Here is a 23,377-nt window from a genome sequence, read left to right as displayed (position 1 = left end):
GGCACCTGTAGTCCTAGCTACTCAGGAGGCTGAGACAAGAGGATCGTTTGAGGCTGCAGTGAGCTGTGATGACACCATTGTACTCCAGCCTAGGGCGACAGAGTGAGACCCTGTCTCAAAAAAAAAAAAAAAGGACCACGCTTGTTATACCCTCCTTTGGACTTCTCCCTAGACGGTAAACCTCAGCCAATGGAACTGGCTGAAGCATTTCTTGATCTCCGAGAGGCCCTGACTGTAACAAGGTCCTAGATACCTAGACTAATACAAGATTACAAGATTACTAGCACAAGATTACAAGCTTACCAGTCTTTGTAAGATTTGCCTTTTTCTCACATATGTTATTTTTGTCTATTCTGTTTACCCAAATTCTCCTAAAGCTGAGAACAGCTGTACGCTGAGGCAGCACGAAAGGGGAGTTCTCTGTTTGTGGCCAAACCGTATATAATCAACTCTCTAATCCAGGGAGCTGGGTACCCAAGTCTGAGGCAAGAAAGAAAAGCTAGGGGCCGGAGCCAAGGCCTTGCAGCTGGAAGACCAAGACACTAGTTTTCTAAGTATAGAAAGACTTTTCAGTGCATTCTTGTAAACTGTGCTCTCAGCTCATGAGCAGGCACTTTTCTTTACCCTCGTAGGGAAGGAGCTTGTGACCAGCAGCTCCTGGCCTCATCCGTCTGGGACCCGTCTGCATCGCTGCTGTATCATCCACCAGAAACTGTCCTGAAAGGGCCATCTTCCTTTCCTGCCCTGGGATCTGGCTTCCCCAATCCTTCTCTCCGTCACCTTCAGGAGGAGACAGTGTGCCCTCTGTCCACATGACTGAGTACGTGACTTCAGCCATGGGCAGAATGACAGCCCATTCCATCACGGCACAGACACAGTCTTCCACTTGGAAGTTCTGACTCTGCCACTAGATAACTTGTGTTCCCAGAGAAACTCTAAGCTCTCCAGTCCCAGGTTCCTTATCTGTGTAACAGATTGATGGCGCCCACTTCTCAACGGTGTTGGCAAATGGAGTGAGAGGGCTAAGGGGAAAGCACATGGCAAACTGCAAAGCTGTGCCGATGTGGATAGCTGATTTTATTCCTGCAGTGGGAAAGAGAAATATTTCATTTCAGATCTCAACTGGCTGATGGGCCAAATCGCAGGAATAGCCCCATTGGTCCCTATCCTTACAGAGTGGGTGGGGCTGGATAACTGCAGGGCCCTCTGGGCTCTGACATTCTGGCCTTGTCATAGCGTGGGAGAGATAAGGATACCAGTGTCCTTGGCAAGCCCTGGCTTATTCCACTTCACCTATTGCCAGCCTGATGGAGACCACAGAGAATTTATGCACTGTTGGTCACGCATGATTAAAAAGATGTTTGGAGTGATGTCAGCAAGATGGTAGACTAGAAAGCTCCAGGCCCTTGTTTCCCCATGGAAACATTAAATAAACAACTAGAAACTGGCCAAAGCAACTTAATAAGAGCTCTGGAAATCAGTCATAGATCTACAGCAACCAAGTGAATGCCTACTCAAGAAAAAGCCACATTCAAAATGGAAGTTTTACAGCATTTTTACTCAGTCTTGTTCCTCCTAGCTTGGTATGGTGTGGCTTAGAGGAAGCAGTGTCCTAGTCTCTAATTCACTTTTTTGAACCAGAGAGCAGAGTGGGCCTAATTTCCAATGTTCTAACCTGTAAAGGTCAATTTGGAGCTCAGATGGCCAAATGCAACACCGCTCAGGCTAGGAAGAGCTTCAGGAAGCAGGAGGCACGGCTTATCAAAGCTACCAGGGACTACAGACCTGCAGATGCCTGGGACAAGGGATTACTGATGGAGGAATACGAAATTACTGACTGAATTACCGTGTATGTGGGGAAGTTGGGGGGAGAGCATACACACAGGCCCAGGGAAGACTCATGCCTAGAAAAGGGCTGAGAAAACCTTAAGCCTTCGCAACAGGCTAATTAATGAAGGTCTTCTGCCGCATGGAGCCAGTCTGTAAACATCCGGAGAGGTGGATGTTTTCCCAAATGCCAAAATTTCAACAAACGATCACAAGACATACAAAGAAACATTAAAATATGGCCCATCGAAAAAACCAAAATAAAGCTCCAGAAACTATCTCTGAAGAAACACCAATACCAAAATTACTAGACAAATACTTTAAAACAACTGTCTTAAATATGCTCAAAGAGCTACTTAAAGGATAAAAAAGACAAAGAACTAAAGGAAACCAGGAAAACAATGTATGAATAAAATGAGAGTGTCAACAAATAGAGGACCTGGCACGGTGGCTCACGCCTGTAATCCTAGCACTCTGGGAGGCCGAGGCAGGAGGATCGCTTGAGGTCAGGAGTTCAAGACCAGCCTGAGCAAGAGTGAGACCCCTGTCTCTACTAAAAAATAGAAAGAAATTAGCCAGACAACTAAAAATATATAGAAAAAATTAGCCGGGCATGGTGGTACACGCCTGTAGTCCCAGCTACGCAGGACGTTGAAGCAGGAGGATTGCTTGAGCCCAGGAGTTTGAGGTTGCTGTGAACTAGGCTGACGCCATGGCACTCTAGCCCAGGCAACAGAGCCAGATTCTGTCTCAAAAGAAAAAAGAAAAAAAGAAAAAATGAGCCAGGCGTCGTGGCACACAAATGTAGTCCCAGATACTTGGAAGGCTGAGGCAGGAGGATCACTTGAGCCCAGAAGTTGGAGGTTACAATGAGCTTCAATGACACCACAGCGATCTAAGCCAGGGTGACAGATTGAGACTCTGTCTCAAAAAAAAAAAAAAGAAAAGAAAAAAAAAAAAGAAAGAGAAAAACAAAAAAAAGAGAAAGAGGTTATCTTTTAAAAAGGAATCAAACAGAAATTCTGAAGCTAAAAATACAATAACTGAATTGAAAAAATCATTAGAGGGGTTCAACAGTAGACTCAAATAGGCAGAAAAGAGAATCAGCAAGCTTGACAACAGGTCATTTGAAATTATTGAATTTGAAGAGCAAGAAGAAACAAGATTGAAGAAAAGTGAACAGAGCTTAGAGGACTTAGGGGACTCCATTAAGTGGATCAGTAAACACATTATGGGCCATTCAGAGAGCGCTGAGGTGTAGAACCTTGGGACAGGCTTTTTGCTCGGTGCAGAGAGCTGGAAGCTGTGGTTTTGGCTCTCATGTGTGGGTGGAGGTGTTTGTGGACAACTTGGAGTGCTACAGAAGGCGTTTCCAATTCTGTCTGCCCAGCTCTGTCAGTGAGTCCCTTCAGCAAGTTATTTAACCCTTCCATACCTCAGTTTCCTTATCCATAAAATGGGTGAACAGTAATAATGCACCTCCCTAACAGCATTACGAGGATCATATGAGAGTCCCTGTATAAAGCACTTAGCACAGTGTCTGACAGTAAGCAGTCAACACTGCTTGGTTAGCATTACTGCTGGCCTGGAGACCAGAAATGCCCCCTTGCCAACTCAGAACCTTCCCTTGGGGCCCTCACCACCTGGAATATGCTTCTTCCTTTCCCAAGTCTACAGAAAATCCTGAAAAACAACTCAATGCCTATCATCTCTGGAAACTTCCAGAGTAGCACTTCTCAAAGATTAATATGAATAGGAGTTACCCGAGGATCTCATTAAAATATAGATTTTTATTGGAGGGGTGTCTTCAATATTATGCATTTTTAACAGACTTCAGAGCGACGCTGGTGCTGCTGGTCGATGGGCTGCACCTCTGACCAGCAAGACTCTAGAGTAGTCTCTTTCCTTTCTCTGAATTCCTTCAGCACGTTACTGTGTTTTAAATATTTCTTCCCCATTATACTAGGAAGGCAGGGACAATGCTTGCCTTGTTCATCACTGATCCTAAGGGTCATGGGATCAGTGGCCCTTAGGGTCAGTGATCTAAGGGTCAGCGGCTTGAAGCATCATACTGTTATGTGCTATGTAACTAGTCCAACAAGAAAGAGTGCCATGGACAGGGCTCACTACCCTGTGAATAAATGTCACAGTGTAGTAGGGGAGTCGCCCCTCCTCCCATAGATGTGGGAGGATAATATTGACAGTGGGAAATACGTAACAGAAGGAATGGTCTGAAAAACATGGCAAAAATATTTTCTGTCTCTTTAAACATACCCCACTCCTTTTGGAGAACTAAAACTTGCATCCTTCCCTCCGGCCAGAGGGATGCCCTTTGTTCTTTGTCCTGGGGGAGGTCTGAGGATTGTCTTAGGCAGAGATGAGAATCATCAACTGTAGTTGAACAGCAAGTGCCCAAAGCTGAATGTGGTCCCTTTAATTAGGAAGGTGATGGCATTTTAGACAGGAGTCCCATCCTCCTCATCTGCCAGCAAATTAATAAACTCCTCTTTCCTTCTCCTCAAAAAAAAGAGAGAGAGATGAGGAAGATAGAGGTGGAGAGAGCTTATTTCAAGAAATAATAGCTGAAAACTTCCCAGGTTTGAGAACAGACATAATTACATCAATTCAAGAAGCTCAATAAACTCCAAGGAGGATAAATCCAAATAGACTTGCACCGAGACACATTATAATCGAACTGTTGAAAGACAGAGAAAACATGCATGGTGTTATGTATGCTACGGCCTATTCTCAGCTGGGACAGGTACAGCATGTTGTTGTACTGGGTACTGTAGGCAACTGTAACACAATGGCTAGTATTTGTGTATCTAAACATATTTAATCATAGAAAAGATACAGTCAAAATACGGTATTATAATCTTACGGCACCACCATTGTATATGTGGTCTGTCCTTAAATGAAATGTTATGTGGCACGTGACTGTGTTTAAAATGCTGCAAGAAAAAACCTGTCAGCTGAGAATTTTATATCCTTCAAAAACAAGGGGGAAATTAAGGCATTTCTAGATAAATGAAAGCTGAGGGAGTCCATTATTACTAGATCTGCCCTACTGGAAACGGGAAGGGGAGTCCTTCGCCTTGAAATGAGACCACTAGACCGTAACGCAAACACACAGGGAAATACACAAACGGGGAACCAGCATTGCTGCGATTGTGGTTGCAGCTACACTCAGGGCCGGTGCACACATCAGAGAGCTGGGAGGCTGGCACGGAAGCCCCGTGCCCGCCCCGTCCCACGCCGTGCTCTATACACGTCTTCCATTTGGCTGTCCTTGAGTTTTACCCTTTATAATAAAATTGTAACCACAGTTACAGCACCTTCTGGAGCTCTGTGAGTCATTCTAGGGAACTGCTGAAACTAGGGGTGGTCATGGGAACTCTGGAATGTTGAGTTGGCTGGGCAGAAGTGTGGGTGACCTGTGGCCCCACTTGTGTATGTGTCTGAAGTGGGGGCAGCTTGTGGGACTGAGCACTTAACCCATGGAGTCCTAAGTCCAAGTCTTAGCTTTGTCACACTTAGCTCTGTGATCTTCACAAGTAGCACAACCTTTCTGACCATCAGTTTTTCTACCTGTATAATGGAGGCAATAATAGTAAGTTTGTCATAGGGTTGTTCTAAGGTATCTACAAGATGATGCAATAAAGTACTTTGCACATTAAAAATGTTCAAGAAATATTATAGCTATAACGTAATCATAATATTGCTAATAAAGAAAGCTTCTTGCCAGGTGTACCTGGTGCTAAACACAAATCACAGATTAATATTCTAGGTAAATATTTTTGCCTGTTTTTTCAGTCATAAGATAGGAAACAGATTTCCTTTCTTAAAACACAGAGTCTGAAGAATGAATAAGAACAAGAATTCAAAAAATAAAACAATAAAAGAGATCTACAAAACAGAAGGGCTCATGGTATTGCATAATTATTATTTCTCCTAAATTTCTAGGTCCCAAAACTATTTTTTTTTTTTTTTTTTTGAGACAGAGTCTCACTCTGTTGCCCAGGCTAGAGTGAGTGCCGTGGCGTCAGCCTAGCTCACAGCAACCTCAAACTCCTGGGCTCAAGCGATCCTCCTGTCTCAGCCTCCCGAGTAGCTGGGACTACAGGCATGCACCACCATGCCCGGCTAATTTTTTCTATATATATTTTTAGCTGTCCATATAATTTCTTTCTATTTTTAGTAGAGATGGGGTCTCACTCTTGCTCAGGCTGGTCTCGAACTCCTGAGCTCAAACGATCCGCCCACCTCGGCCTCCCAGAGTGCGAGGATTACAGGCGTGAGTCACCGCGCCCGGCCCCAAAACTATTTTGTGAACTTTGCTAGATAAAAGAATCTGTGGCTTTATGAAAATATCTGTGAAAACTTCACAAGTAAACCAACTGGAAACACTGATTTGAGCCATTGCTTAATATTTTGTGTGTGTTTGAGGGCACTCAACAGCTGGTCACTGGGTTCACTGCTAAGGATCTCTCTGTCTTAGCCCCGGGGGCTGCTTCTGAAATCACTCCCACATGTCTTCCATGCGCACCAGGAAAAGGTAAAGAGCCCTCACATCCCTGCAAGACCAGGAAGCCAGAAATCAAGGAATGTGGAAAAACAAACACTCTGCATTGAAGGCTTTATTTGTTCACGAAGCTGATACAATTGCTCTTTCTCCTTCACTCTTCACCTTTCCCTCTCCTCATTCTCCAGTCCCACCTGCGTTTGGCTGGGTGGGCTGTTAATACTTAAACATGTCCACCTCTGCCTTGGAATGTCATTAATGCAATACTGAAGTGTGAATACCACTTTTGTAAAATGTCTTTATTTAATTTCAATCTCCATAAGTTACATAAATGTTTAACATGCCAGTTGCCTGTGTATAGCTTAGCTTAGTATCACAGGTTTATCTTTAACCCACTTTGCGCGTCACGTTGAATGCTTGCTGATACACGCATGCTGGCTGTTAGCTCACCTCAACTCATATTTGCTTGGTACAGACGCTATGATTTGCTTCCAAGAGACTCACAGCAGGTGGGACCTCAATGAAATTTCCTTAACCTTCCCCTAGAAATTTGAGCCTAAATAAAAAAAAAAAAGAGCCCCTCATTTAGAAAGAAAAACATGAGAAAAGAGAGGCTGGGGGACAGAGAGGGAGAGGAAATGGGTGGGGAGAGAGAGACAGAGAGATGGAGAGATGTCCCCAGAAAATACCTCCTAACACCCCCAGAAATGGCACAGTAGCCATCTCTGAAACAAGGCCATAAACATTCTTGAGATTTACATTGTCTCCCTTTTAAAATTATCTCGCGTTATGTAGGAAAATCCCTGTTCATTTTTTTAATGTGGTAAAATATACCTAAAATTTACCATTTTAACCATTTTGGGGTGTACAGTTCAGTGGCATTAAGTACATTCACATTATTATGCAACCATCACCACCATCCATCTCTAAACATTTTCATTGTCCCAAACTGAAACTAGGTACTTATTAAACAACAGCTGCCCCTTCCCCACCCTTGGTGACCTCTGCTCTAATTCCTGTCTCTATGAATTTGCCTACCCTAGTACCTCGCATAAGTGCATTCATACAGTATTTGTTCTTTTGTGTCTGACATTTCACTTAACAAATGTCTTTAAGTTTCATGTATGTTGTAGCATGTGTCAGAACTTCCTTTTGCAAAGCTGTGTAATATTCCATGGTATGTGTATGCCACATTTTGTTTATCCATTCATCTGCCAATGCACGTTTGGGTTGTTCCCACCTTTTGACTACTGTGATAACGCTGCTATAAACATTGGTGTGCAAATGTCTTTAAGTCCTGGCTTTCAATTCTTTTGTGTATATACCCAGAAATGAAATCACTAGATCATGTGGCAATTCTATATTTATTTTTTCAAATTTATTTTAAAAATTTTTTATTTCCTAAAACTTTGCAAATACCTTAAGCCCCAGTTCCTGACTAGTAACGCCTACAGCGCTTGTCCTTTGCGGTAACGTTGGGAAACTTCAGGCCTCGGGAGCAGCCTCAGGAAACAGAATCTCTTTCTCTCTCCGATCTTCTCCCGCCCTCCTTCCACCTGCCCAAGGCAGGACTCTAATCTGATTGTGGGTCAAAAGACCCTCATTCCTGAGAGGGTCCTGTCCCACACCTTCGAGGAAGGAATGCTGCAGAGAGGCCAGGAAGAGTCTAAAAGGACAAGCCTTGCTGGGTTTAGATCATGCGGTTTTTGTCCAATCGCATCTCTACACGGCTGTCAATCACGCCTATGTAATGCAGCCTCCATAAGAACCCAAAGCGACAGGGTTTGGAGAACTCCTGGATGGCTGCACACGAGGAGGCTCCTGGCGGGTGGCGCACCTGGGAGGGCTCGGAGCTCTGTGCCCTTCCCACACCTCGCCCTCCGCGTCTCTTCGTCTGTGTCCTTTCTAATCCGCCGGCAAAAGTAAGTGTTTCCCCGAGTTCTGTGAGCCGCTGCGGCAGATCAATAGAACCCAAAGAGGGAGGGGTGTGGAAACCCCAACTTGAAGCCCGTTGGTCGTAAGTTCCGGGGGGCTCAGACTTGTGACTGGTGTCTGAAGGGGGTGCCTCTTGGGTTCTGAGCGCTCGGCCTGTGGGATCTGACACCACCCCAGGCAGATAATGTTGGGGTTGGAGTGGAGGATACCCAGCTGCCGTCTGCTGCTCGGTGGTAGGGGAAAAAAAACCCACAGTTGGTCACAGAAGTCTTTTGTGTTGATTCTTGTGGTGGTGTGAGAGCAGAGGAAAAACACGGTTTGAGTTTTTCCTAAAATAACTGTTTTCAGACTTTCTAATTTACCCAAATATCCATAAGAAAAATAAAATTTAAAAATACCATCTCTAATCCTCTCAGCAACCTTCAGGGGCAGATAGCGTTGTCACTGTCGCTGACAGGTGCGGAAACCAAGGCTCCATGAGTAGAGCCTGCCGCTGACAACAGGAGGATCCGTCGGTTTGGAGGAGGGGGCTGTAATGTCTTCAAGCATCTCAGAAGAGCAGGGAACTAGGAATCTGGTGGAAGTCCGGGCTGTTCTGCAGACAAGGAAGCGACTGCTGAAAAGGGGGAGGGCCCTGGCTCAAGGTCACACACGTGGGATTAATAACAAATTTGGAACCAGAATTCAGACCTTCCTGATCTGGATTCTTCCCACCGTGACAAGCCCAGCCGGGTCCTGCACCTGTGTTTCTCAAACTTTAGTGCATATCAGGATCCTAATTAAAGGAAAATTCCTGGGCCAAACCTGCCCTAGAATTTCAGAACCAGAAAGTCTGGGGCAAGACTCTGGAATCCGTATTTTAAGCAAACACTCAGGTGATCCTTGGCCACTTTCGAATCACTGCCCCTAGACCGTGAGCTAAGGCATGTGATTATTGAGAGCCCACTAACTTCTGCTGGGCTTCCCAAGTGTCCTTGGGGGCAAGGGACTAAGAGTTACCTTTGAAAGCGTCACCCAAGCCCCCGGCCCAGCATGACCTGGTGTTCTGGGCAGTTGCCCACCCCCAGTGCAGCTCCGCAACGCCCACCTGCTCTTCGCAGCAGACGGCCTCACTGTTCTGCTCTGTGGTTGTTTAGGAACAGCCCCCCTGCCTCCAAGACTGGCTGGTCTGCGCTCTTGGGGGCTGCCTTTACCACACTTACTACACTCCACCCGTCTGCTGGACTGCAAATACCTCGAGAACATGGACCTAGTAGGATCTACTTCCTCATTCATTCAACAACGACTACTGAGAACCTGTGTGCCAGGTCTCACGCTAGGTGCTGGGGATGCGGAAGAGCCTGTCCGCGTCCCATCCCCCACCCTCTCATCTAGGCCAACATCGGACCTGGCTGGGGCCACATTTATCCTCCTGCACCCTCCGTAGCCTCCTCCAACCGAGCCTCCATGCGGCAAAATTTAAAATATAAATCTGATCATGTCACTCCCCTACTTTAAGCCTTCCAGAGGCTTCTAATCATTCTTAGGATGAAGACCAGAATTCTTACACACAAGCCCTGGCCTGCCTGCCTGACACTGCTCACCTCTCTGACCTGTGTCCTCCATCCCTGTGGTCCTTCGCTGTTTGCCTTGCAATCGCTCTGGCCTTCTTGGAATTTCTCAGATCTCCAGGCCTTCAGCAGTCGCTGGCCTGGAAAGCTGTCCGTCGCGTCTCACCACTGACACGGAGGTGGGCTGCGCCGCGAGGTGCAATTTGGATCTTAGGGATTAATTTCTACAAGAAGCAGTAGGAGAAAGCAGGACTGGGCAGAGAGAGAAAAACTGCTGCAGGCTGCAACCTCAGGCAACTTGCTGGGAAGCCCTGGAACAATGGGCATGGCTGGACTCTCACGCCTTGCCTTGCCGGGTCACCGAGCGCATGCTCCTTCACTTGGGCACGCCTGCAAGCTCAGGCAGCTCCACGCTGGCCAGTACTGCTGTCCCCATCCTCCCAAGGGCTGGGGCTGGGGGCCGCTCATGGGCCACTTCATTCGAAAAACCTTCACTCAGACATCTGCTGGATCATAAATTTTCATCCTTTTTCTCCCCAGCAGTCAACAGTTTGTAATCACGTTTATGTGTTTGATTACCCAATTAACGTCCGCCTTCCCTAAGAAACTATGTTCTACACAGGTAGGGATGGTCTGTTTGACTCCTCATAGTCCCAGAACATAACCCAGTGCCCAAGAAAAACTTGTTGAATTAAGGAATGAAGATGGATATCACGTCTTGAAAACATATGACTCCCCCAGCTGTGCGGGTAGACAAGCTCTCATCCAGTTTACAGGAAGGGCATTCACCAGCATTTCAATCAGGTTTTGTTTTAGTCCGTTTTGCATTGCTATAAAGAAAAGACTTGGGACTGGGTAAATTATAAAGAAAAGAGGTTTGTTTGGCTCATGGTTCTGCAGACTGTACAAGAAGCATCGTGCCAGTGTCTGCTGCTTCTGGTGAGGCTGCAGGGAGCCTCTAACCAAGGCGGGAGGTGAAATGGGAGCAGGCGTGTCACATGGTGAGAGAAGGACAAAGAGAGGACGTGGTGCCACACTCTTTTTTACACAATAAAGCAAGAACTCACTTGAGGAGGGAACCAAGCCATTTATGAGAGATTCATTCCCATGACCTGACCATGTCCCAGCAAGCCCCACATTCAACACTGGGGATCAAATTTCAGCGTAAGATTTGGAGGGCAAACATCCAAACCATATCAGGTTTTATCTTTAATATTTAGGAGCCAGTTTCTACCCACCTGCACCTGGTATAGGGAGCAAAATACAAGAACAGTTCATGCTATTACCACCATCCTTATCACAGTTACTATCCAAAAACTTTTCAAAGGCTCAGCGCATTGCAACAGGCAGCTCAAATTTCCACACCCAGAGAGCTACACGAGACTGGTCCCTGTCTGTGTGGGCTGTAGCACTGGGTTAGGAATTACAACTCCTGCTCTCCACTTAGCTGTGCGACCTGAACAAGTCACTTAGCCTCTCTGAGCCTCATCTGCAAAACGGGGACAATACTGCCTGTACTTTTGGGCCAGAAAGTGCTCTGCAAATTGTAAAATGCGGTTCGCAAGAAAGCAAAGGAGCTTTTCTCGTATACAGTCTCAGAGAGACAGGTTGGCAGAGAACATATTAGGAACACTAACTACCTGTTTTTGTTTTTTACGATGATGGCGTGAGAGCCTGCGTAAGTGAGCTGTGTGCTCCGTGTTTTCCCCAGTTGTGCAAATGGATTTGTGATCACCTCTCTAAGCCCTCCCTCCCAGTTCCCCTGTCCCTACCGATCAGTGATGGAGACAACAGGAAGAACATGGTGTACTGACCCATGTGTGGACAGCAAGGGACTGCATTTACAACATATGCAGGTCAAGGTTAGGCATGTTTTGGAGGTAGAGAGATGTGTTTTTGTGTCTCCCCAACTGGGCAGAGCAGGTGATAACGACAAAGGTGGTGGAGTTATCGGAGGAGCTAGGCTTACTGTGGGAGAATGTTTTACCTGGAGACCGAATACCTGGCTATTGAGACAGAGGCAGGGAAGGAGCCAGTGTAGACACAGGTGCTGGGGGTGGGACCAGTAAATGAGAAGCTCAAATAACTTTCCAGGGCCCTCAGTGGGCCAAGCCAGTTCACTAACAGGAATACTCAGGATATCTTTGGTTTCTGTTGTTCTCCCACTCCTTTTCCCCCTTTATTGGCAATCAATTTATTTAATCAAAGTATATGGTATTCTCTTGACAAGGATGAACAAGAGTGACTCACAGCACCAGGCTCCAAGCTTTGGCTTTTACAAAGTCACCTTATTGAACCCTCTCCAGGGCCCCATGAGGTCGGAGCTGTTACCCCACTGTGCATTTCAGGGAAGCAGGCTTCACAAAGGCCGAAGCTTAAATCAGATGGGCAGCTAAGTGTCTGCACCCAACTGTGTACGTTCAAACCAGACTTCCTGCTACCTTTTCCCCTACACTGCGGTGCTTATCAAGTGCTTCCTTCCCCAACTTTCCCAAACTACTGTGAATGTGTGTGTTTGTTGGGGTATAGGAGCTCTGGCCTGTTTTGCTGCCTGAAACACCTAGACTCATGGAATTTCCATGAACAGAAAGAGGTCTTAGAGACCATTTAATCCAATTTATTTTGCACACGGAGGATCTGAGGCTGAGAGAGGGAAGTGATTTCTCCCCATCCTCTGTGTAGATTTTGGTCTCAACTAGACGGCGTCTTCTGTCCCTGCTCTTTGCACCGTCCTACACCACCTCCTAGTCTTGCCCTGCTCTTGCTCTGGGCGAGTCAGGAAGTCTTGCCTGGAGATACCTTCACCAAAAATTATAGCTACCTTCTGCTGACCATTCATTCTTCAACAAATGTTTACTGAGCACCTATGTGCCGGGGACTATCAGAGGTGCTGTGACTGCCACAAACAGGAAAGACACTGCTCCTACCCGTCTGGAGCTCGCGTGGTTAACGGGAGGTAGACCCTAAGCCAGTAAAAAGTCTACAGATCATTTCAGATGCCAGGTAGGAAATAAAACAGGGTGATGATGGAGGCGGGGAGGGCTTCAGCTAGAGGGGTCAGGAAAAGTCCGACCCCCTAGTACACGGTCCTTTAATTCTCACACCGGCCCTGAGACCAAGGCTGTGGACGGGTCCCCGTTTTGCTGACAAGGAAACACATTCAGAAGGGGGCAGAGTGGCATAGTCACGTCCCCGACTTCTAACCCCCACTTCCCACCGGCCCCGTTTGGCGGCTGCTGGCGCCGTCTGGCCCCGGATGATGAAACTCGGGGCGAAGACTGCACCATCTCGAAGCCCGTGTCCCTGCAGGTGTTGGGAGGTGAGGGCGGAGGAGGCGGGACGCACGTCCAGGGCGAAACTGCAAACAGCTCCAAATTCGCAGACGCAGCCGAGGGGACAGCCCGTGCCCGGCCCCTCCCGGCTCGGTGCCCCCCGCCGCGACAGAGAGCCCGCCCCGCCCGGCCCGGCGCTGGTCCCGCCGGGACTTGTAGTCCCGCCCGGCGTCCGCGGCGGCTCCGAGCGGCCGGGAGGACTGCAAGGCCCGGCAGGCAGCGCGCAGGCGCGGGGCGGGCCCGAGGCGCGGGGTGGGGCGGGGGGCGGGGGGCGGCGCGGGATGCGGCTGCGGGCGCCGGGCCGGGCGCGGTGGGGGCGCGGGGGGCGGCCCGGCGGCGGCGGGCACGTGGCGCGCGCTTGAGCGCAGCCGTTCAAAGCCCGGTCGTGCGGCGCCGGGTGCGGCGCGGGCGCTGGAGGGTCCCGGTCCCCGGGGATGCGCGCCCAGCCCCGGAGCCAGGCTGGCACCGCTCGCTGAAAGGGCCCTTGGCTGGGCTTGTGGCGGGGACGGGTGCCCGCCCTGACTGTGAGCGACGCGTTTGTCCTTTTTCTCTTTGTGTGCCAGGGTTTCCCTCCGCAGGCGCGATGCAGAGGGCGGCGGCGCTGGTCCGGCGGGGCTGCAGTCCCCGGACCCCGGGCCCCTGGGGCCGTAGCCAGAGCAGCGCGGCCGCCGAGGCCCCGGCCGTGCTCAAGGTGCGGCCCGAGCGCGGCCGGCGCGAGCGCATCCTCACGCTCGAGTCCATGAACCCGCAGGTGAAGGCGGTGGAGTACGCGGTGCGGGGACCCATCGTGCTCAAGGCCGGCGAGATCGAGCTGGAGCTGCAGCGGGTGAGCGCGGGCCCCGGGAGGCTCGGGCGGCAGATGAAGGGAAGGACGGTAGCTGTCCCCAGCCGGGTCCTCCCGCCGGGCTTCCTCCCCCTTGGCCGGCTCCTTCATTCAGCCCAGCTGGGCTAAAACGAGAGCGCGCCCTCCCCCTTCCCCTCGCCCGGCAGTGCCCGGCCAAAGTAAGGCCTGAAATACGGTTCACTTGTTGAGTTGAATCCGCCCGTTGCTGAGCGGCCCGAGCTGCCGGGCACTGCGCGTTGGCGCCTGTCCTACCCTCGTGGAACCAAAATCTGTTGGAGGGAGGAAAACAAGTGAATAAAATACACAGGAGAGCTTCAGATAGTGAATAAGTGCTTCGAAGAAAGTAAAACGGAGGAGGGGCGGCGGGAGGGGAGGGGAGGGAGGGAGTACCTTGGGAGAGTTGGGTTTGTTCCCCAAGCTTCTGTCTGTCTGTCTGAGGCCTTTTGGGTCTTTGCCAGTCTTGAGTGTGACACGAGTGGGACATGGAGGAGGATGGGGCAGATTTCCTTCCTTTAGGCCCCTTCTCTTTCTGAGGACAGTCACCGAGGTGGAGAGTCAGAGGGTTGGGCCTTTGGGGCCCTGGTAAGGTGCCCCTGGGACTTTCTTCACTTTGGTGGCCGGCTCACTGGCCGGGATTGTGGCTTGAGTTCATAGTTTCATGTGAAGTGACCACACAGCCAGGAGTGATTTCTGCCTCCCCACCACCAGGGTGGCTGGGGTGGGCGTAAGAGATGCCCCTGTGGGAACCGAGATCTAACCTGGGTGAAATTTGGAAAGGAGAGGCAAGAGGGGTTTTCTAAAAAAGTAAACACTCCTAAGATCTGTAGAAGCTGATAAAATAGTCACCCAGCTGCTTGCTCAAGATAGGTCTGGCTCAGAATGGGAATGGGTGGGTCGTTCCTGATCTCGCTCTCAGAGGCAGCAAATCCCAGTGTCTTGGGGGTGAAGTGGTCACTTAGTGTTCCTCGAGTGCACCGGAGGAGGCCTCAGGGGAACCATGACACTTGGCCCTCTTTCCCGTGGGGACTTTGGGGGTTTGCTGAGCTCATGGCCTGCTGAGACCACGATGGGACACCCAGTTCTGCTGACTCAAAACAGTGAGCTGGACAAGTCAGTTCAGTGTCTCCTGCCGACTCCTTGCAGGGCTAAGTTTAAAGCTTGGCCCGCAGAAGGCTGGCTCCGTTGCTGTGCCTCCCTGGCATGGAGGTGGGCCAGGGACAGAGAGCACAGGGTTTTGCTGCTCTGCTTCTTGTTAATACCTAGCAGGCTGGAGCTGGCCCTCCTGGAGGCAACAGTCTCTCTGCTAAAACAAAGCTGGGATTAAAGTGTTCCTGGTCTATCACATTACAACTGATTTCTCTGGTTCCGGGGCTGGCAGGGGTTCCAGGAATTACCTGTACCTTTTGCTAAATAACACCTCCCTTGTGGGCTCCATAAAGTGTGAGGATGATAAGGACAGAGGGGCACTGTCTTTGCTTTCAGGGAGCTGACTGCCATATTGTTCTCTGGGCCTGAGCCCCCCTCCCCCAGTTCTTTAAGGATTGGTGGGATGTTTTAGCAGGCAGCAAATGTGAGAGCATTCCATGTGGGAGCAGTGCTGTGAGCAAAGGCAGGAGGTTGGGAAGTTCTGGGCATTTGGGGAAGGGGGCTGGTGCTGTTAGAACACTGCCTGCCAGAGGGATGTGGGAGGTGAATGAGACAGAAAAGGTGGACTGGAGTCTTGTGGGCCAGGCTGGGGCTTTTATGGTGCATTTCGGTGGGAAGTGGGGGAGCCAGGAAGGATTTCCAGCAGGGGTGCGGCTTGATGATCGCAGGTGGGCAAATTTCTTGGTCACTAGGCGGGAGGCATCTCTGATTTCCGAGACAGATGCTCCACACCCCCGTGTCCTACTCCCGAGTTAGTTGAGAAGTTCTTTCTGTCCACCTACATTCTCTGGTGCTTTCATTCAAGCTCCCTTTTCATCCTCTTCCCACTTTAATGAGTCTCAGCTACCTGGCTGTAGGTGCTGGACATACAGCCCCGGCCAAACGAGCACAGCCTCACGTAAACCTTTCATCCTTGGGAGACAGCCGCTCTTCACTTTGCCAGCTTAAACAATGTGCCTTCTGAGAGAGCCATATTGCCCCAGTCATTTCTTTTTTATTTTTGGCTTGCCTTAACTTTGCACAGCTTCGGTTTTCTACTTGTGTCTTGAACCATAGTGGTGAAAAAGTAGAATGGTGTTATAAGGGGTTGGATTAGGTTAGAGATGAGTTGGGCTGGGATTTGTGGTGAACAGGGTGACGTGGGGTGAATCCCATATCTGCTCTGGGCCTCAGTTTCCCCAGTGTATAAATGGAGGGAAGTGGCCTGGGTGGCCCAGGGTTCCCCCTGGCCTGAGTTTTGTACCTTCTTGTCCATTCGAAAATGTCCTTGGGGATCTGAGATGACCCCCGGTGGCAGCCTTTGTACTGCCTATGGAGTCATTTCACCAGGCGCTCTGCAAATAGCACGGGCTGTTTGGCTGGACACATGGCTCTGGTGTTTGACTTTGGGGTGGCCTGCTGGGCTGACTGCCCGTTCTTATTGCTTTCCTGACAGGAGAGCTTGAAGGAGGAGAAGAGGTGGCCTAAGGGGTGTGAAAGGGGCCATTCTGCTCCAGCCCTGGCTGAGTGCTCTCACAGAGGCCCTGCTTCTCCCCGATAGCAGCTCCAAAGGGGAGAGCCTATCTTAGCTTTTCAGATCCTGGTGTACACTGGGAACAGCACTTAAAACTAAGCTGCAATTAAAAGGAGTTTTGAACAGATCTGACTGTTCTTCCTTAACCTACTTCTTTTTCCCTTGCTTGATGGGGGGCAGGGATTGGGGATTGGCACAAGTGGAGTCAGAGGGATGACTTGACTTCTTCCAGTTGTAAAAGTAGCATGCAGTCGGGGCAAAACATTCACAAACAGGGGAAGACATCACTGCTGTTAACATTAGTTCGTGTTGTATCCAAACACAGATAAAGACACAGAGTGCAGAACTGAGAGTGGAAACCCTGGATGTGCCAAGTGCAGGTGGTGAAATCTCACTGGTCATTTTCTATAGAGTGTAGACGCAACTTTAAATTTTGTGGGGTGGTCTTCCAGTGGGAGTAACTCTGCACCCACCCACCCTGCCCAAATCACCGTGCTCCTGTCCTGGGCTCTGCCTTGTGTGCTTTGGGCCCCAGGCAAGGCATTCAGAGCATACTTGCCTTGGTTTACACCTTGGCAAAATGAGGCCAATTTATTTCTCCTAAAGACTAGTTTGAGATGTTAGTAACAGTGCTTTGAGGCTAGAAGCTAATTAGAACCGTCAAGAGTCTTTGTTCTCAAGCTAATGAGAGTTGCTCTGGGAAAGAAGTGTGAAGGTCCATCTTCCTTTCTTACCCCCAGTCTCTCTGGATCTGGGAAGGTGCTCAGTGGGCTTTTCTCTTTCCTGCCTGGGCCTTAGCCCTGCTGTCGTGAATTGTACTGTTTGGAGCTCATTCAGTTTTCATCCCTGCTCTGCCCTGCACATCTTGGCTTGTGTAGTTGACTGTCCCAAAGACCCCCAGAGTTGAGGGGCCTACAGCCAGCCTTCCTGCTTCAGTGGCTAGGAAGCTCCGCCCTGGGAGCTCTCACCTCATCTCCCAATCTGGGCGTGTATAGCTGCGCCTCCAGTTTTCTCCGGCTTGGTTTTTCTTTCTGTGTCAGGACCAGACCTTGTGCTGAGCCTCAGTTTCCTCAGCTGTGAAATGCACCTGTTTTCAGGGACCATGGGGTCTCGTGGGGGTTTATCTCTGGAGCCTTTTCTGGAGCTCTCTGTAGGACATCCTGCCTGTTCCAGCCCCATTCATTGCCCTTGTGGGGTCAGGAGGCTCGTGGCCTTTGACATGATGCTCCTGGGGCCTGGCACGTCCTCTCTCCCATGCCCTGCTCCTTCCCTGTGCCCACTTCTTATTCTTCACCAGCCTGAGCTCTGAAGGGTGATGGCCACATCTGTGTTGCTAACTCCTGTCACCAGGGCATGGGTGATCAATAAATATTTGTTGAATGAGAAGGTGGTTCTCTGGGGAGTAGCCATCCATCCAGCCTTCCCACCCACACGTCACGTGAAATGACAAGAGCCATATCCCTCGTAGGAGGAAACTACACTGTGCCTATTTTTTTCCCCCAGCTTTATTGAGAAATAAAAATTGTATGTATTGCCAGGTGTGGCACTTTCCTGTAATCCCATCTACTCAGGAGGTAAGCCAGGAGAATTGCTTGAGCCCTGGAATTTGAGGCTGTAATGAGTTATGATGACTCCACTGCACTCTAGCCTGCGCAACAGAGTGAGACACTGTCTCAAAAAAAAAAAAAAAAAAAAGGCCTGGCACGGTGGCTCACGCCTGTAATCCTAACACTCTGGGAGGCCAAGGTGGGAGTATTGCTTGAGCTCAGGAGTTCGAGACCAGCCTCAGCAAGAGTGAGATCCCTGTCTCTACAAAAAGAAAAATTAGCCAGGTGTTGTGGCGTATGCCTATAGTTCCAGCTATTTAGGAGGCTGAGGCAAGGGGATCACTTGAGCTCAGGAGTTTGAGGTTGCTGTGAGCTATGATGACGCTATGGCACTCTAGCCTGGGCAACAGAGTGAGACTCTGTCTCAAAAAAAAAAAAAAAAAAAAAAAGGTATACAATGTGATGATTTGTTATGTGTATACTTTGTGTACTTAATATGGCTGTAGAAATGATTGCCATGGTCAAATTAATAACATCCTCCACTACATATAGTTACCATATTGTGTGTGTGTTTGTGTGTGTGGTGAAGATGCTTAAGATCTGCTCTCTTAGCAATTTTCAAGTAAACCAGAATACTATAATAAAACTATAATACTAACTATGGTCACCATGCTGCACCGTGCTGTAAGATCCCCAGAACTTACTCATCTTATAACTGAAAGTTCGTATCCTTTGACCAACATTTTCCCCAACCCTCAGCCCCTGGCAACCACCCTGTGCCCTCTGCTTCCATGAAGTCAGCTTTTTTAGATTCCACATGTAAGATCGAACAGTATTTGTCTTTCTGTGTCTAGCTTATTTCACTTAGCACAATGTCCTCCAGGTTCATCCACATTGTTGCAAATGGTAGGATTTCCTTCTTTTTTATGGCTGAATAATACTGCAGTGTGTGTGTGTGTGTGTGTGTGTGTGTACGTGTACATATAACACATGTATACACCCCCCGACATTTTCTTTACCATTCATCTGTCAACAGACACTTAGGTGGATTTCATATCTTGGCTACTGTGAATAGTGCTGCAGTGAATAAGGGAGTGCAGATATCCCTTCAGATACTGATTTCGTTTCCTTTGGACATATACCCAGAAGTGGAATTGCTGCATGGTTTGGCAGTTCTATTTTTAATTTTTTGAGGAACCTCCATACTGGTTTCCATAATGGCTATACCAGTTTACATTCCGCCAACAGCATGCAAAGGTTCCCTTTTCCCCACACCCTTGCCAATACTTATGTTTTAACTTTTTGATAATATCCATTCTAACAGGTGTGAAGTGATATCTCATTGTAGTTTTTGATTTGCATTTCATTAGCGATGTTGAGCATCTTTTTCATATATCTGCTGGCCATTTATATGTCTTTGTTGGAAAGTTTGTTCAGGTCCTTTGCTCATTTTTTAATCAGGCTATTTGTTTTTTAATTGTATGAGTTCGTTATTTGGATGTTTTGGATATTTGGATATAAGGAATCCCTTATCAGATATGTGGTTTACAAATACAGTTGTTCCTTCATATCTGTGAGTGGATTGGTTCCAGGACCTCTCTCAAATCCAAGGATGCTCAAGTCTCTCATATAAAGTGGTGTAGTTTTTGTGCATAACCTATGCACATCCCCTTGTGCACTGTAAATCATTGCTAGATTACATATAATACAATGTATTACATATAATACAATAAATGCTATGGAAAGTGTTGTACTGTATTATTTAGGGAATAATGACAAGAAAAAATTCTGTACATGTTTAGTACAGACACAATTCTTTTTCCAAATTTTTTTTTTTTTTTTTTTTTTTTTAGAGACCGGGGGGGGGGGGGGGGGGGGGGTCTCACTCTTGCTCAGGCTGGTCTTGAACTCCTGACCTTGAGTGATCCTCCCACCTCGGCCTCCCAGAGTGCTAGGATTACAGGCGTGAGCCACCGTGCCTGGCCTCCAAATGTTTTTGATCTACGGTTGTTTGAATCCATGAGTGCTGAACCCGTGGCTAGGGAGGGCCGGCTGCGGTCCCGTCCTGTAGGTTGCCCTTTCATTTTGCTGACGGTTTCCTTTGCTGTGCCTTATGCCTGTTAAAGTCACCCATCAGCCCTTTGACCTTCGTGGTGATGCTGGGTCTGTGGGCTGGGAAGGACCATGATAGGTCTCTTCCTTCTCCCTGCGAACACCCTCTGAAATACGCCATCCCCAGGCCCTGGAGGCCTAATCCCCTGATTCTTACCTGAGCCAAAGTGGGGGGAAGGAAGCCTGGCCTGGGTCGGATCTTCCCTCCGTGCCGCCCAGAGAGGGAGCTCTGGGTGGGATGTGCGCAGGTGGATTAGACAGGTGGGCTCTAGAATGCCATGAGAGGAAACCAGGGTGCTACGTGCTTGTTAGTCTGTCTGACCTGGCAGGGCCCTGGGGGCTGGGGGCTGGGCCGGGGCCAGGTCAGCACCGGGTGTGCCCGTGAGGCCTGGGCAGGTCACTGTGTGCGTCACTGTGGGGAGTCTGCCCCGGCGCCTTGGTGCTTCCCAGCCCATGTGGACTTTAATGCGCGCGCGCACACACACACACGCACACACACACACGCACATTGTGTTTTCCTAGCTCGTTTGTGTATGACCCGTGTAGACTGAGTGCCCAGAAGCAGTCTGCTCGGAACCATCTCCTCTGTACGGTGGCCCTCGGCTGGGCAGGCTGATTCCTTTCCCCGTTGAAGGGAGCCAGTTTCCTACCCCCCGGCTCATCAATCACAGCAAAGTGTCCAGAGTCTGCGGGAGCCATGACGCAAGAATGGAGGTGCCCGGCGTTCCCGGGCTCCGCATGGGCAGGCCCTGACTTGTTGAGCAGAGGCGGGAGGGGGCACGGGAAGGGAACATCTAGGGCCCTGTTCCAGGCTGGCTTCTCTCCCTGTGTCCGGCTGGCCCAGGGCCCACAGCTGTGACAGATTTACTCCCTGCTGGGGAATGGGCTGTGCCCACGCCACAGAAATCACCTGGGTTCAGCTGGCTAGGCCTGGGGGCTGTGGGGATTCAGCTAGGCTGGAAGGGGCCCCATGCCAGAGCCCCGGCCAGTGCCAGGGGGTGGGTCGGGCCCGCCCTTGGCGCACAGCGGCTCTGTGGCTGCATGCACCCCCACCCCAGCCTTCTGGGCTCGTGCCTGGGAGACGAGCCCCGAGCCACACGCCCACAGCCCAGGTCTCTCTGGGGCCTCCCCGCCAGCCTGCCCCCGTGGGCTGGGCACTCTGCCCCCCGCCTCGGCTCCCCCGGTGCCGTGGCTGCTCTGGCTGTTCCTGGGGGCCTTTCTCCACATTGGCCAGCCCTGAAGAACTCAGTGGGTGGGGCACAAGGGATCTCAGTGGCCCCTTTTCCTCCAGAAACATACCTTTTAGGCCCTATTCATGAAGGACAAGGCCATTTCTGGGACGTCTCCCTCAGCACACCCCACCTCCTTTAGGCTTAGGGGTGGCAAACTGGAGTCAGAGAAACTTGTTCAGCAGCTACTTTTGTCTCTCAAGCCCGCTGGGTTTTTTTGTTTTGTTTTTTAGAGACAGTCTCTCTCTGTGGCCCAGGCTTGTCTCACCCTCCTGGGCTCAGGGTGTCCTCCCGCCTCGGCCGCCCTGGTTTTGGCCTAAGGTGTGTATCACTGATTTTAAAAAGGCCAAGTTGTCTAAGGTTGCTTTTATTCACACGTTGCGTTGCACGAAAAGGAGAAAAAACAAGGGTCAAAACCACAGAATGGTGCTTTAAAGTCTGTGTTTGGGGTGCCTTTGGGCAAGGGCTTCCCGCCTTGTCATGGCGTGTTCCGATGATGTCTGCACGTGCCAGGCGCCCTCAGCTGTTTGTCTAAGGTAATCCTTCAGCGCCCGGGAAGTCCTTGAACCTGTTGTTGATTCCAGTGGCTAATTCTAGATTTTTCAGGGAGCTGTGTGGAATCCCCATGTTTCCAGGTGCCCACGGTTCTCTGTCAGGCCACATTTTTGCCCTTGCAGCAGCGGGGGTGACCTTCAGTCCCCTCGGTGACATTGCAAGGGTCTCCGAGCTCCTCTGTCTCTGATCTCTTTTCTGTGCTAAAGGCATTGCTCAGGCAGTGGCCTCAATTTTGCTCTTCAATCAATCTTTTCATCCTCAATGCTTTTTTTAAAAATGTGAAAATCAGCCCACGTTCTTCATTCTGCAAAGCGAGAGTTGCAAGAGAATAACCCTGTGCCTTCCCTGGTGCTCCGTGTCTTCCAGAGGCAAGGACATGCTTGGTGTCCCTGGTCACTGACTTAGGCCTCGAGGCAGAGCTGCGCCTGGGGTGGGGTGCAGGGCAGCCGGGGACCCTCTGTCCCTGACACTGGGCGTGTTCTGCTGCCGACCCTGCCTCCCTCCCGCCACACTGGCCCCGCGCTGCGCAGTGACGGTCGGGCTGTGGGCCTGCAGCTGCTCCGGACACGCTGGCAGCCCGGGAAGGCTCTTGCAGCCTTCCAGAAAGCGGGAGGTGGTGGAGCACGGCAGTTAGGAAGGGTGCTCTTGGCTCTGGCTTCCTAGGTTCCAATCGCAGTACTTACATTTTATCAATCACGTAACCTTGAGCAAGTTTCTTAGCCTTTTGAAGCCTTAAAATCCTCATCTGTAAAATGGGATTAATACTAGTTCTTCCGCATGGGGTGGTTGTGAAGGTTAAATGGACGGGGCACATCGAGGGCTCGGCACCATGCCTGACATTTGGTAAGGCTCAAAATAGGGCCACTTATTAATATCCTGTGGCAACACTGCTTGGCCTCGGGAATCTCTGAGTAACCACCTGTCGCCTTCTCTCTGCTCAGGGCATCAAAAAGCCGTTCACTGAGGTCATCCGAGCCAACATCGGGGACGCCCAGGCCATGGGCCAGCAGCCCATCACCTTCCTCCGACAGGTGAGCTGGCCCCAAGGGGCAGAGGCTGGGAGGGGCTGGCATGGGCTTGTAGGGTCATCCTCTGCCTCCTTGTCCGTCCCACCCCCTCAGGACACAGCAGGCTCCACATCCCACAGGGCGGTGCCCGATGCCCTCTGGTTCTCTCCCTTGGCCCCCTCCCCTTCCAAGGTTGTTGGAAATTCCTAAACCCATTTTGGGGCTGCTCTGGTATCCTGGGAGCTGAGCTTGGCTGGA

The 23,377-nt window shown here is 49.9% G+C and overlaps 1 protein-coding gene across 1 annotated transcript in view; it reads left to right on the top strand.

Moving 5' to 3' along the window:
- The first annotated feature begins 13,468 nt into the window (after window positions 1-13,468).
- GPT2 (glutamic--pyruvic transaminase 2) overlaps window positions 13,469-23,377 on the top strand; it is a 34,581-nt gene continuing 24,672 nt past the window's right edge. Inside the window, exons 1-2 of the mRNA XM_069456512.1 lie at window positions 13,469-13,992; window positions 23,054-23,143. Of these exons, the coding sequence (XP_069312613.1) occupies window positions 13,750-13,992; window positions 23,054-23,143 (333 nt within the window). The 5' untranslated portion in view covers window positions 13,469-13,749. The remainder of the gene's footprint in view (window positions 13,993-23,053; window positions 23,144-23,377) is intronic.

This window comes from Eulemur rufifrons, chromosome 23 (assembly GCF_041146395.1).
Source record: "Eulemur rufifrons isolate Redbay chromosome 23, OSU_ERuf_1, whole genome shotgun sequence".
NCBI lineage: Eukaryota > Metazoa > Chordata > Mammalia > Primates > Lemuridae > Eulemur > Eulemur rufifrons.
This window is presented reverse-complemented; position numbering and strand designations above follow the sequence as displayed.